Source organism: Babylonia areolata, chromosome 22, assembly GCF_041734735.1.
Source record: "Babylonia areolata isolate BAREFJ2019XMU chromosome 22, ASM4173473v1, whole genome shotgun sequence".
In the NCBI taxonomy this organism is placed as follows: domain Eukaryota; kingdom Metazoa; phylum Mollusca; class Gastropoda; order Neogastropoda; family Buccinidae; genus Babylonia; species Babylonia areolata.
Genome location: NC_134897.1, coordinates 22,399,865 through 22,413,768, shown reverse-complemented (window position 1 = coordinate 22,413,768; position 13,904 = coordinate 22,399,865). Strand labels below are relative to the sequence as shown.

Here is a 13,904-nt window from a genome sequence, read left to right as displayed (position 1 = left end):
ACACCATACCACACCACACACACGATTAATTAGTTGCGCTCGGAGGTTGTTCCACTGACGAAGCTCACCACCACCTCCTAAAAAAAATTAAAAAAAAACACAAAAACACCACCACCCCTCCCCAAAACCAAACACCCTTGAATCACGGCGACTAGCGCTGATTAAATGTAAGCCCCGTCTCTGATGTAACGATGTGGAGCCATTTGATCTGACATGCTAGCATGTGCATGTGCGTGCATGTACATGTGACCGGTTGGAGTGGGTCTTCTCACCACACCAGTCCAGTCTTCAGCTTCTTCTCAAGTCTCTTCAAGTTTTATTAAAGACGGGGAACGTGTCCGAATATGGGGAAGGGAAAACGGGAAAGTGGAGGGTTTAAGGGCAAAGGAGGAGGAGGAAAAAACAACGACAGGTATTCTAATGTCTACATGTAGACTTACATGGTAGCATGCACATATACTCACACACACGCGCGCGCTCACATTCCACTTCCTTGTACAAAGTCAACACGACGTTGCGTTCTGTGTGTTTAATTTGCACATGTTAAATCTTGACTGAACGTAAAGTTTCCATACGCTTATCCATCATTCTCAAAGGCCAGCAGAATTTGCATCGAAATCAAAATATCGCCTCTCCCTCTCTCTCTTTCACACACACACACACAGAGACACACACACACACACACACACACACACATGCAAACACACTCAAACACGCACGCACACAAATACATACATGCATACAAATAACACGCGCGACCGCACCTATACACACGCGCACACCCACAAACACACACACATAAACACGCACGCACACACGTAGAACACTCGAGAACCATAACAACAAACAGCTTTGGCTTCAGTCGTCCCAGATCACAGACCCTCGTCAATTCCTCCAACCAACAAATCTTCCTCCTTCTCACCACCCCTTCTTTGTTTCTCTGCTTCCATCTAATGCGTTCTCTTCTTCGTTTCTTTTTTTTCTTTCTTTTCTTGTCTTTTTTTTCTGCCCCATCACATGCATCGTTTGAGTGGCACTGCTCCCACGCCGCTCATTCAGAGTCCCCCATACAGAGCCACACCCGGGTTCGTCTGTCGCAGTTCCAATGCCGGTAGTCCACAGGGAACCATCCATGTTAGGTCGCTCCCTCCTTGTTTCTTTGTGTCCATCTAACACGTTCACTTCTTTGCTCCTTTGTGTCTAACACGTTTGCCTTTTCCTTTCTTTGTGTCCATCTAACACGTTCACTTCTTTGTTCCTTTGTGTCTAACACGTTTGCCTTTTCCTTTCTTTGTGTCCATCTGACACGTTCACGTCTTCGTTCCTTTGTGTCCATCTAACACGTTTACCTTTTCCTTTCTTTGTGTCCATCTAACACGTTCACGTCTTCGTTCCTTTGTGTCCATCTAACACGTTTACCTTTTCATTTCTTTGTGTCCATCTAACACGTTCACGTCTTCGTTCCTTTGTGTCTATCTAACACGTTTACCTTTTCCTTTCTTTGTGTCCATCTAACACGTTTACCTTTTCATTTCTTTGTACCAATCTAACACGTTCACTTCTTTGCTCCTTTGTGTCTAACACGTTTGCCTTTTCCTTTCTTTGTGTCCATCTAACACGTTCACGTCTTCGTTCCTTTGTGTCCATCTAACACGTTTACCTTTTCCTTTCTTTGTGTCCATCTAACACGTTCACGTCTTCGTTCCTTTGTGTCTATCTAACACGTTTACCTTTTCCTTTCTTTGTGTCCATCTAACACGTTTACCTTTTCATTTCTTTGTACCAATCTAACACGTTCACTTCTTTGCTCCTTTGTGTCTAACACGTTTGCCTTTTCCTTTCTTTGTGTCCATCTAACACGTTGACTTCTTTGTTCCTTTGTGTTCATCTAACACGTTTACCTTTTCCTTTCTTTGTTTCCATCTAACACGTTCACTTCTTCGTTCCTTTGTGTCCATCTAACACGTTTACCTTTTCCTTTCTTTGTGCCAATCTAACATGCTTACTTCTTTGTTCCTTTGTGTTCATCTAACACGCTTACCTTTCCCTTTCTTTGTACCAATCTAACACGTTTACGTCTTTGTTTCTTTGTGTCCATCTAACACGTTCACTTCTTTATTTCTTTGAGTCCATCTAACACGTTCACTTCTTTATTTCTTTGAGTCCATCTAACACGTTTACTTCTTTATTTCTTTGAGTCCATCTAACACGTTCAGTTCTTTATTTCTTTGTGTCAATTTAACACGTTCACTTCTTTATTTCTTTGAGTCCATCTAACACGTTCACTTCTTTATTTCTTTGAGTCCATCTAACACGTTCACTTCTTTATTTCTTTGTGTCCATCTAACACGTTCACTTCTTTATTTCTTTGAGTCCATCTAACACGTTCACTTCTTTATTTCTTTGAGTCCATCTAACTCGTTCACTTCTGTCACTTGCTGCCATCCCCTCCGCTTCCTACTTATTGCTTTGAAAACAACAACAACAACCAACAACAAAGCTTAAGGTTACTGGTCCCATAGCCTTATACGGCCTTCAAGCCAGTGATTTCATATTCAGTGTGTCTCGGTCTCGGTACAAGAAGGCTGGGCTTAACCCTCTCCTCACGCCGTTTTAACCTTCCTCCAACAATCGAAGTTTGGTACCTATTAACACCTGGGTGTCTTGAAAGAAAAACACCCCCAAAACCAAAATAAAAGAAATAAAAACGGAGTCAAGTGCCTTTCCCAAGGACACGACACCATCCGAAGTAGAGCCTCGAAACCTGACAACTGGCGAACACTGGATCAGAAGTCCAACGCCTAACCCATTCTGCCCCGACGCCCCCTTTCTGCTCCTGTAACTCTCTCTGCACTCTAACCCTAACCCTGTGTGTGGAGTGATGGCCTCGAGGTAACGCGTCCGCCTCGGAAACGAGAGAATCTGAGCGCGCTAGTTCGAATAACGGCTCAGCCGCCGATATTTTCTCCCCCTCCGCTAGACCTTGAGTGGTGGTCTGGACGCTAGTCATTCGGATGAGACGATAAACCGACTTCCCGTGTGCAGCATGCACTTAGCGCACGTAAAAGAACCCACGGCAACAAAAGGGTTTTTCCTGGCAAAATTCTGTAGAAAAATCCACTTCGACAGAAAAAAACAAATAAAACTGCACGCAGGAAAAAATACCAAAAATATGGGTGGCTCTGTAGTATAGCGACGCGCTCTCCCTGGGGAGAGCAGCCCGAATTTCACACAGGGAAATCTGTTGTGATAAAAAGAAATACAAATACAAATGCATGGGGGAACGCCGCACCACAGGTCTTCATTTCCCACGCGTTGTGTACAGGTGCCTGGGTTTGAGCACAGCTCCTTCCAGTCCATTCAGCAATGTGGTCAGTCAGCCTCTTTCTTTGTCCTCCTCTTCTCCTCTTGCCCGGAAGATGGACTTGTAGAGGGCATGTGTCCTGGTCACGTGGCCATACCACTTCAGCGTCCCCCTTTTCACGACGGACAGCAGGTTTTCACATCGTCTTGTGTGTTGTGTTGGTCTTTAAGGGACAGTCGTCCCTTTCAAAACAACTGCCAAAGTGACAGAACACTTGTGTCCTCGTATAAATGAAATTTTGCATATGACCTCAGAACGCTCCGTATTTTCAGCGTCTTCTGTATCGGGCCTTCTCTTTTCCATACACTTTTTTTTTTTGTTTCGGGAGTGCTCTGTCTTCTTTTGCTCTCCTGTTAACGTGTTTGTTTGTGCTGTTTTCATTCAAAAATCCATTCATGAAATCCATTCATATCCTCACAAGAGTATTTACTTATTTCCAGTAACTTATCTGTAATGACTGGAGATTTACAGCTTTTGACTTTCTGCACTGTCATCTTTTTTTTTTATCCTGTTTTTTCAGTCACGTTTTGTTTCGCACGACATCATTTTTTGTTTGTTACTTCCCTTTTATTCTTGCAGAAAGGGCAGGGGGAAAACCATTTGTAGAGATCCACGCCTTATTAATTTTATCTATTTATTTATTTGTTTATTTATTTTTTACATAGAACCGACGGACCTGGACGAATCTGGTTAGAAGCTCTTCTTTGCGACGCCCCAGTGACACCTCAAACATTTCAAAACGGAGCAATCCTTCTTTCCTTTACTATATTTTTAGTTTTTGTCCAAATCCTTCTATCACCCCGATTATGTTTGTTTCTAGTTGTTCATTCCATTTTTTTGCTTTACGATCCCGATTGTGTTTGCTGTTTTTTCCAAGTTGTTCATTCTATTTCTGGATGCCGGTTGCTTTCCATCTGGCTTGCTTTAATTTATCCAGGAATCCTATAAATAACCATATTATTTTTCAACACGCGAATTTCTTCCAATCCCTTTCCCCAGTCCCCCGTACCGCTACAGAGACTACAAAAGAAAAACAAAACAAATCAAAAAACAAAAACAAACAAACAAACAAAACAAAAAAACAAACCCTCCTGCCTTCGACAGATGCAAAAACAAACTATCGAGCACGTGAAAGCCCACTTACTTAATGAAACGTGCCCATTAAGGCGTTTATAGTCACAAAAGCAGAACAAACAAAACATTTGTCTTTTTTTTCAACAGCCCCTGTTTCCTACTGTCTCCACAATATTAACAAACAGGTTTGTTGTTGTCGCTGGTATTTTTTTTCTTCTTGCTTTCCAGCCTCCATTAACGTATGAAATGCCCTGACAGTCTGCTAGCTAGACTACAACCCATTGTGGGCCAAACCGCTGTAATTTCGTGTAAAACTCCCCCAACAGTACGCGAACATCGAAATCGTCAGCCTTTTCTGGCGTTCGTAAGTCAGATAAAGTGACCCACACTTGTGATGAGTTTCAGATTTAGTTTCAAGTTGTGAAAGCGTGCGGACTTTACCATATACGCTACAACACAGCGGATGTCTGTCCTAAACAAAAAACACCAACGTGCTGTTTAGGCTTTGAGATGAATAATGGTGAAATATCGTAATTTCGCTACACTATAGGGATATTTTTTATGTGCTGTTTTTATCTAATGTGACAAGAAAGTAACACGTGTATTGTATTCTACCATGTTTAGTTGTTTTTTTTCTGTTTTCTAATATATGGGGTTTTGTCTGCTTCTCATTACCTCCCGTCCAAACCTTGCCATTTCTGTGTTCATCTACACAGCCATGCATGCCAGTTACTTTTCTGTCCTTCTATTCCGTTTCCCACTGTCTGTTTCCCTAAATAACCCCTCCGTTTCCAATGTATCTTTCATTTCCCCAACAGTCCCACGAGTCGTTTTCCCCATTGTCCCTTCATAGTTTCCAAAGATTTCTTCTATTTTCTAATATTCCTGTTTGTATTTTGCTTTCTTTCTTTTTTTCCCTTCTCTTTATTTTCTTTGTGTTCTTCTTGACTCTTTCTGTATCCTGTTTTTAACTCCCCTTCCCGTCACTAGCCTTTCGTTCACCATTACTGTTTGTGTTTACCTTCTCCCCTTCCCCACCCCCTAACGACAATCCCCCCTCTTAACTCCGCCGTTTTCCATTACTTTCTTATCTCCCATGTCTACTAGAAGCCCTATGTTTCCCAAAACGATTTTATCTAACCACCACTAGCCCTTCGTTTTCAATTAGAGTTTTACATCACCACCACCACCACTAGCCCTTCGTTTTCAATTACAGTTTTACATTACCACCACCACCGCTAGGTCTTCGTTTTCAATTACAGTTTTACATTACCACCACCACCGCTAGGTCTTCGTTTTCAATTACAGTTTTACATTACCACCACCACCGCTAGGTCTTCGTTTTCAATTACAGTTTAACATCACCACCACCACCACCACTAGCCCTTCGTTTTCAATTACAGTCTTACATCACCACCACCACCACTAGCCCTTGGTTTTCAATTACAGTTTAACATCACCACCACCACCGCTAGGTCTTCGTTTTCAATTAGTTTTACATCACCACCACCACCACCACCACTAGCCCTTCGTTTTCAATTAGTTTTACATCACCACCACCACCACTAGCCCTTCGTTTTCAATTACAGTTTTACATCACCACCAAGACCACTAGCCCTTCGTTTTCAATTAGTTTTACATCACCACCACCACTAGCCCTTCGTTTTCAATTACAGTTTATCATCACCACCACCACCACCACCACTAGCCCTTCGTTTTCAATTACAGTTTTACATCACCACCACCACCACTAGCCCTTCGTTTTCAATTACAGTTTAACATCACCACCACCACCACCACTAGCCCTTCGTTTTCAATTACAGTTTTACATCACCACCACCACCACTAGCCCTTCGTTTTCAATTACAGTTTAACATCACCACCACCACCACTAGCCCTTCGTTTTCAATTACAGTTTTACATCACAACCACCACCACTAGCCCTTCGTTTTCAATTACAGTTTTACATCACCACCACCACCGCTAGGTCTTCGTTTTCAATTACAGTTTAACATCACCACCACCACCACTAGCCCTTCGTTTTCAATTACAGTTTTACATCACCACCACCACTCGTTTTCAATTACAGTTTTACATCACCACCACCACTAGCCCTTCGTTTTCAATTACAGTTTTACACCACCACCACCACCACTAGCCCTTCGTTTTCAATTACAGTTTAACATCACCACCACCACCACCACTAACCCTTCCTTTTCAATTACAGGTTTACATCACCACCACCACCACTAGCCCTTCGTTTTCAATTACAGTTTATCATCACCACCACCACCACCACTAGCCCTTCGTTTTCAATTACAGTTTATCATCACCACCACCACCACCACTAGCCCTTATTCCCCATCACGATTTTATTTCACCATCACCGCTAGTCTTTCGTTTTTCATTACAGTATCAGTATCAGTAGCTCAAGGAGGCGTCACTGCGTTCGGTCAAATCCACATAAGCTACATCACATCTGCCAAGCAGATGCCTGACCAGCAGCACAACCCAACGCGCTTAGTCAGGCCTTGAGAAAAAAACAACAACTACCCCTACTTTTCCCATTACGGTTTTGACTTCACCACCTCCACTATCCCTACGTTTTCCATTACGATTTTACCTCACCACCTCCACTATCCCTACGTTTTCCATTACGATGTTACCTCACCACCTCAACTACCCTTTGCTTCCACAACTTTTAAAAAAAATTAATTTTTAAAAATAAAGTTTCATCTTTCATCCTTCTGAATTAGGGCTTGACATTCGCGTGAATGACTGGTGTGTTGGTACAAGATTCAGCACAATATAATTTTTTGTTTTCTTTTCATCATTTTAACTCCCCTCCCTACCAATAGGCCTTCTGTTTTCCATTATGGCTGCTGTTTTTATTTTTTTAAAGTTTTATCTTACATCCTTCTGAATCAGAGCTACTCATACGTGTGGATGACTGGTGTGTAAACGCTTTGATACGTCTCTGCACAAGATTAAGCGATATTCAAATACTTTTATTGCTATTCTTATTGCTCAGATCTCCTCCCTGCTAATAGTCCTTTGTTTCCCACTGTGCTTTTATCTCCCTTCCCACCCCTTGCCCTTCCGTTTCCGATTAGTTTTTTTTCCCCTGTCTCTTAATTGTGCTATCTTCCATTCTTCTGAATTAGAGCTATCCATACATGTGCTTGACTGGAGAGTAAGAGCTCTGAACAAGATCCACCACTAGAGTAGATTAGAATACAACAGAACAAAATATGTCTTTATATCTAAGTGTACCGGAGTCACAAGGAATATTGTAATGTTTTTCTTATCATTGATATCAGTATCGTTCTAACTCCTTCTCCACCAATAAATAGCCTTTCGTTTCCCCCCACTACGCAATCATCTCCCTTCTCCCACCACCCCACCATCACTAGCCCTGATGTTTCTTTCTGGGCGTGTTGCCCCTGTCGTTGGAATCGTCGTCAACATCTTCCGTTCTGGCCGTGCTGGCGTCCTGTTCCTCCTGTCCTCCCTGGTTCGTCTGGCTGCTGTCCCGCTCCACTTTATCACAGATCTGTGTGGTCTGGAAACAAGGGGGACACAAGGCATAGAACCTCGTCAGTTTGGATCGTTAAAAATAAAGAAGAAGAAGAAGAAGAAGAAGAAGAAGAAGGAGAAGAAGGAGGAGGAGGAGAAGGAGAGGAGGAGGAGAAGAAGAAGAAGGAGAGGGATAGGAGGAGAAGGAGAAGAAGATGTAGAAGGAGAAGAAGGAGGAGAAGAAGAAGGAGAAGGAGGAGAAGAAGAAGAAGGAGGAAAAAATGATGACGAAGAAGAAGAAGAAGGACTGCAAGCGGTTAGTTAGGATCGTGACAACGTTAAAAACAAAGTGAAAGTCTAAAGGTCCCCGTATCCTCTCACGACCATCGGGACTTTCTGTAGGCCTGGGCACAGGAAGGCGGGGCCCGTTCCTCTTCTTCAACCGATATAACCCTCCCAAACTGAAGTCATGTGTCGGTTCACACTCGGGTGGAGTGGGGAAATTAGAAATTAGGAGCAAAGTGTCTTTCCCAGTTTCAGTTCCAAGAAAGAAGGGGGATGGGTGGGGGGTTGTGTGGGAGGAGAGGGGGAGCGGGGGTTGAGGAAAAAAAGGAGCAGATGTCTGACCCACGCACAAAGCCGACGCTCTAGTCAGGCCTTGAAAGCTGCACAAGGCGTAAGACATGGCACAGAGAGAGAGAGAGAGAGAGAGAGAGAGAGAGAGAGAGAGAGAGAGAGAGACAGACAGACAGACAGACAGAGAGAAAGAGACAGAGAGAGAGAGACAGACAGACAGACAGAGAGAGAGAGAGTAGATAGAGACAGACAGACAGACACAGAGAAAGAGACAGAGAGACAGACAGACAGAGAGAAAAAGAGAGAGACAGACAGAGAGAAAGAGAGAGAGACAGACAGACAGAGAGAGAGAGAGACAGACAGACAGAGAGAAAGAGAGACAGACAGAGAAAGAGACATAGAGAGAGAGAGAAAGAGTGAGGGAGAGAGAGAAAAAAAGAGAGAGAGAGACAGAGGAAGAGAGAGATATATACAGACAGACTGACAAAGACAGAAAAAGAGCAGTACAATCAAGTGAGAGTTTTCAGGAAAAGGTTCACCGGTCGGCCAGATGTGAAGAAATATATATAATTACACACACACACACACACATATATATATATATATATATATATATATATATAGAGAGAGAGAGAGAGAGAGAGAGAGAGAGATTATCATCTCTGTACTTTAATTATAAATGCATGTGTCTCACGTGTAGTTTTCGCACGTGCATGACACACACACACACACATCGACAGACAAAATTTAAACACGAAGCAACAACACCCATGTCACATAAGCAACCACCAAACACCTTGCTTGGGGAGAATGGACAGGAAGGTCTTCAGATTCATACTTTTGGTTCTCATCTGATATGATAAAACAACTCTCTCTCCTTTCAAAGGGTCTCTCTTCTTCTCCTCCCCCCTTCTCCCTCGTGCGCTCAGAGAGAATAATATATTTGTTTCTGAATGCTTGGGCTATGACACCGATTGCAGTTCCTTAAGAAGTCGTTAACTCATTTTTGCTTGTACATCCTTTAATCTTTCGTTCGTTATAAATGTAGTATTTGTATTTGGACCCCCTTCAGAAGGGGCTGTGGCCGAACTGAATAAACTTTCGTTTCGTTTCGTTTCGTTTTCCTCGTGTCCTGACTCACCCAGACGTAGAAGGTGGCAGCCCCGTTGCTGGCCTGTCGGATGGTGTGCAGCTCGTGCGGCTGCAGAATCTCCTGCACGCGCCGGCTGGTGCGCGGGTCCACGTGCGCCGAGTCAAAGTCCCGGATATCGTGGATCAGGGAGTCACGCCCCACGCGACACAGCAGGGTCTGAATGTCCGCCCACTCCTGAACAGAGACGGGGACAACTTTCATTTTATCATATTTTATTTCATATTACCTTGTTTTATTTTTCTGATTACTGGACGGTTATAGCACTGATCATGGGAGTTATAGCTCAGATTATTTGACGATTATAGCACTGATCATGGGAGTTATATCTGTAATAATTGGACGGTTATAGCACTGATCACAGGAGATATAACAGTTGTAATTGGACAGTTATAGCACTGATCATGGGAGTTATACCTCTGATTGTTGGACCATTGTACCAATTGGAGGGCCAACACTCAGCTTATATCACACAGATAGTATTGTATTACTCTGTTTTGTCACAACAAATTTCTCTGTGTGAAAATCGGGCTGCTTTCACCCTCTGGGGAGAGCGCAGCGCCACACCAAGAGCGCTACCTTTTCTTTCTTGTTTTTTTCGGCGTGCAATTTTATTTCTTTTCCTATCGAAGTGGGTTTTTCGACATAAATTTGCAGGGAAAACCCTTCTGTTGCCGTGGGTGCTTTTACGGGCATACTGCAAACGGGACCTGAATGTATCGTCTCATCCGAATGTCTAGCGTCCAGACCACCACCCAACGTCTAGTGGAGGGGGAGGAAATACTGGCGATTGCGGAATTCGAACCAGTGAACTCAGATTCTTTCGCTTCCTACGCGGACGGGTTACCACTAGTAGCCAACACTCCCACTTCAGAGTCTATAACCAGAAGTTCACCCTCCCCACCCCCCACATCGACAGCCAGCTCCCACTCCCCCCCTCCCCGCCCCCCACTCCACAGGAAGCCAGATGGACATACAACCCGGACAATCAGCCCCCCTGATTAAGGGGGGGGGGGGGTCTATAACACTGATCATGGAAGGAAGGTCTACAGCTCTGATTATTGAGGAAGGTCAGAAGCACTGATTGTGGCGAGGGAGGTCTACAGCACTGATTATGGGGGGAGGGTCTATAGCTCTGATTATATGGAGAAGGTCTATAGCGCTGATTATTGGGGAAGGTCTTTAGCACTGGTTATGGTGAATGTCTTTAGCGCTGATTATGGGGGACGGTCTATACCATTGATTGTGGGGGAAGGGTCTACAGCACTGATTATGGGAGGATGGTCTATACCACTGATTATTGGAGGAGGTTCTATACCACTGATTATGGGGAAGGGTCTTTACCACTGATTATGGGGGTAGGGTCTACAGCACTGATTATGGGGAAGGGTCTATAGCTGATTATGGGTGAAGAGCACTGATTATGGGGAAGGGTCTATAGCTGATTATGGGTGAAGAGCACTGATTATGGGGAAAGGTCTATAGCTGATTATGGGGAAGGGTCTATAGCTGATTATGGGGAAGGGTCTACAGCACTGATTATGGGGAAGGGTCTATAGCTGATTATGGGTGAAGAGCACTGATTATGGGGAAGGGTCTATAGCTGATTATGGGTGAAGAGCATTGATTATGGGGAAAGGTCTATAGCTGATTATGGGGAAGGGTCTACAGCACTGATTATGTGGAAACGTCTATACCACTGATTATGGGGAAAGGTCTATGGCACTGATTATTGGGGTTTTAGCACTTACTATGGAGAGGATCTCTAACACTGATTACTGGCAGGGTCTATGGCACTGATTATGGAGGGAAGGTCGAAAGCACTGATTATAAGAGTTTTAGCACTGACTATGAGGAGCTTTAACACTGATTATTGGGGTTTTAGCACTAATTATGGGGAGTATCTCTAGCTCTGATTATGGGGGGGGGTCTATAGCACTGATTATAATTATGGAGGGTCTTTTGCACTGATTATTGGGGGTCTATAGCACTGATTATGATTATGGGGGAGGGTCTTTTGCACTGATTATTGGGGGGTCTATAGCACTGATTATGATTATGGGGAAGGTCTTTTGCACTGATTATGGGGGTCTATAGCACTGATTATGATTATGGGGAAGGTCTTTTGCACTGATTATAGGGGGTGGTGGGGGGGTCTATAGCACTGATTATGATTATGGGGGAGGGTCTCTTGCACTGATTATGGGGGGGGGGTGTTCTTTTGCACTGATTATTGGGGGTCTATAGCACTGATTATGATTACGGGGGAGGGTCTTTTGCACTGATTATGGGCGGCACAGAGGGTCAATCACAGCTGGAAACACTCACGGTCAGGCGGGGCTCCTGATGCCCCAACAGCATGTAGGTGGCCACCATGACGTCATGCACACACAGAGGGGGCCGCTGGTAGCTGTGGATTTCTGAAATCGTTGACTGCTCCATGGTGAGAATGTCGTGCTTGTACTCGTTCAGCTCCTGAAAGAAGAAGACATTGGTATCACTCAGAGGAAATACAAAGAAATGGGGAAAAGAACTCAACGACGACAATGACGTCGGTACGACTCGGCGGAAACAGACAAAGAGATAGGAAAATCATCCAACTCCTGAAAGAAGACACTGATTACACTGAGAAGAAATACAAAGAAATATTAATTAAAAAAAAATCACTCAGTTATGGCAAAAGACACTGGTATCACTCTGAAGAAATAGGAAAATAATTCAACTATAGATAGAAAAATATAAATAATTGGGAAAGTTACTCAACGTTGACAGAAACACAGGAATGACCACTCACAAAAAGAAGAAAAACATGTTGTCATTAAGAGTGACCCTTTCTACAGATACAAGGTCAGAGACCAGCATTCTGAAGGAGATAGATTCAATGAAAGGTCATGCCCCATACGCATTATCAAATCTTTCTGGCTGCAACTATCTTTCAGAGAAAGCGCCCGTGACTAGACTGATGCGTAAGGTTGAGGTGAGCATGGTGAAAGATATCCATTAACCCCCTGTGTGCTGAACTTTGGTGAAGCGATATCAGTGTGGCATGAGTTTGAAATGCGTTTGCAACTTTTTATATTTGTATTTGTATTTCTTTGTATCACAGCAGATTTCTCTGTGTGAAATTCAGGCTGCTCTCCCCAGGGAGAGCGCGTCGCTATACTACAGCGCCACCCCCTTTTTTTTCCTGCATGCAGTTTGTTTTTCCTATCGAAGTGGATTTTTCTACAGAGTTTTGCCAGGAACAACCCTTTTGTTGCCGTAGGATCTTTTACGTGCGCTAAGTGTACGCTGCACACGGGACCTCGGTTTATCGTCTCATCCGAATGACTAGCGTCCAGACCACCACTCAAAGTCTAGTGGAGGGGGAGAAAATATCCGCGGCTGACCGTGATTCGAACCAGCGCGCTCAGATTCTCTCGCTTCCTAGGCGGACGCGTTACCTCTTGGCAATCACTCCACATATATGCGACGAAAGCTCTACCTAATCTAATGCGACAGCACTTCACCGATGTGTGATCGCTCGTGTAGGATGGTTCAAGGGATTTAACTTCGCGGTGATCTAGTTCACTTAAACTAACCCACAGTTACTTCCCTTTCTACGTGGCCCTCCGACATGGAGGGCACGCCGCACAATCTTCCCCTCCACTAATTCCGGTTTCTTTTTCTTACGACAAGTTAATTAATTTTCAGTTTACTCTACCATCACTGAATAAACTGTCCGGCACTCTTCCTTTCTCAGTGTTATGAATAATGATAAATAAATTCTTGAATATATCTTCGGTGGTCACTGCTGACGAATATAGTGCATATATATTTTCGGAAACTTGATAAAAGATCCTCTTGCATTGTTCAGATTAATACCTTTTTTTCTGAATCATGCAATATTAGTTACGCACGTATTATCAGCGTACCTCATCATACTAAAACGACCTCACATCCAAGACAAAGTTTATGGTAAACAAAACGCACTGAACCTGAAATGTCACGACAAATACCCACTAAAACAAACAAACATCAACAGAAAACAACAAAAAGACAAAGAAACAAAAGCAATAGAAAAAAAATTACCATCAGATGCTGCAATTTTCTGCGAGCTGCTTCTATCTGGTTGTGAAGTTGCCCCGAAAACTGGGAATTCTCTGCCTCTTCGATTGTTTTCTTCAAGACCCCGACGTGGCTTCTCCGCACGGCATCACGCAAATCTGCAATAAAAAGGCAGTG

At 43.6% G+C, this 13,904-nt stretch overlaps 1 protein-coding gene across 1 annotated transcript in view; it reads right to left on the bottom strand.

Moving 5' to 3' along the window:
- Positions 1-6,783: 6,783 nt before the first annotated feature.
- The window catches only part of LOC143297271 (uncharacterized), a 32,868-nt gene continuing 25,747 nt past the window's right edge, over positions 6,784-13,904 (bottom strand). Inside the window, exons 5-8 of the mRNA XM_076609522.1 lie at positions 13,752-13,885; positions 12,009-12,155; positions 9,672-9,857; positions 6,784-8,000 (exon numbers count right to left, since the gene is read on the bottom strand). Coding sequence (XP_076465637.1) covers positions 7,848-8,000; positions 9,672-9,857; positions 12,009-12,155; positions 13,752-13,885 — 620 coding nt within the window. The 3' untranslated portion in view covers positions 6,784-7,847. The remainder of the gene's footprint in view (positions 8,001-9,671; positions 9,858-12,008; positions 12,156-13,751; positions 13,886-13,904) is intronic.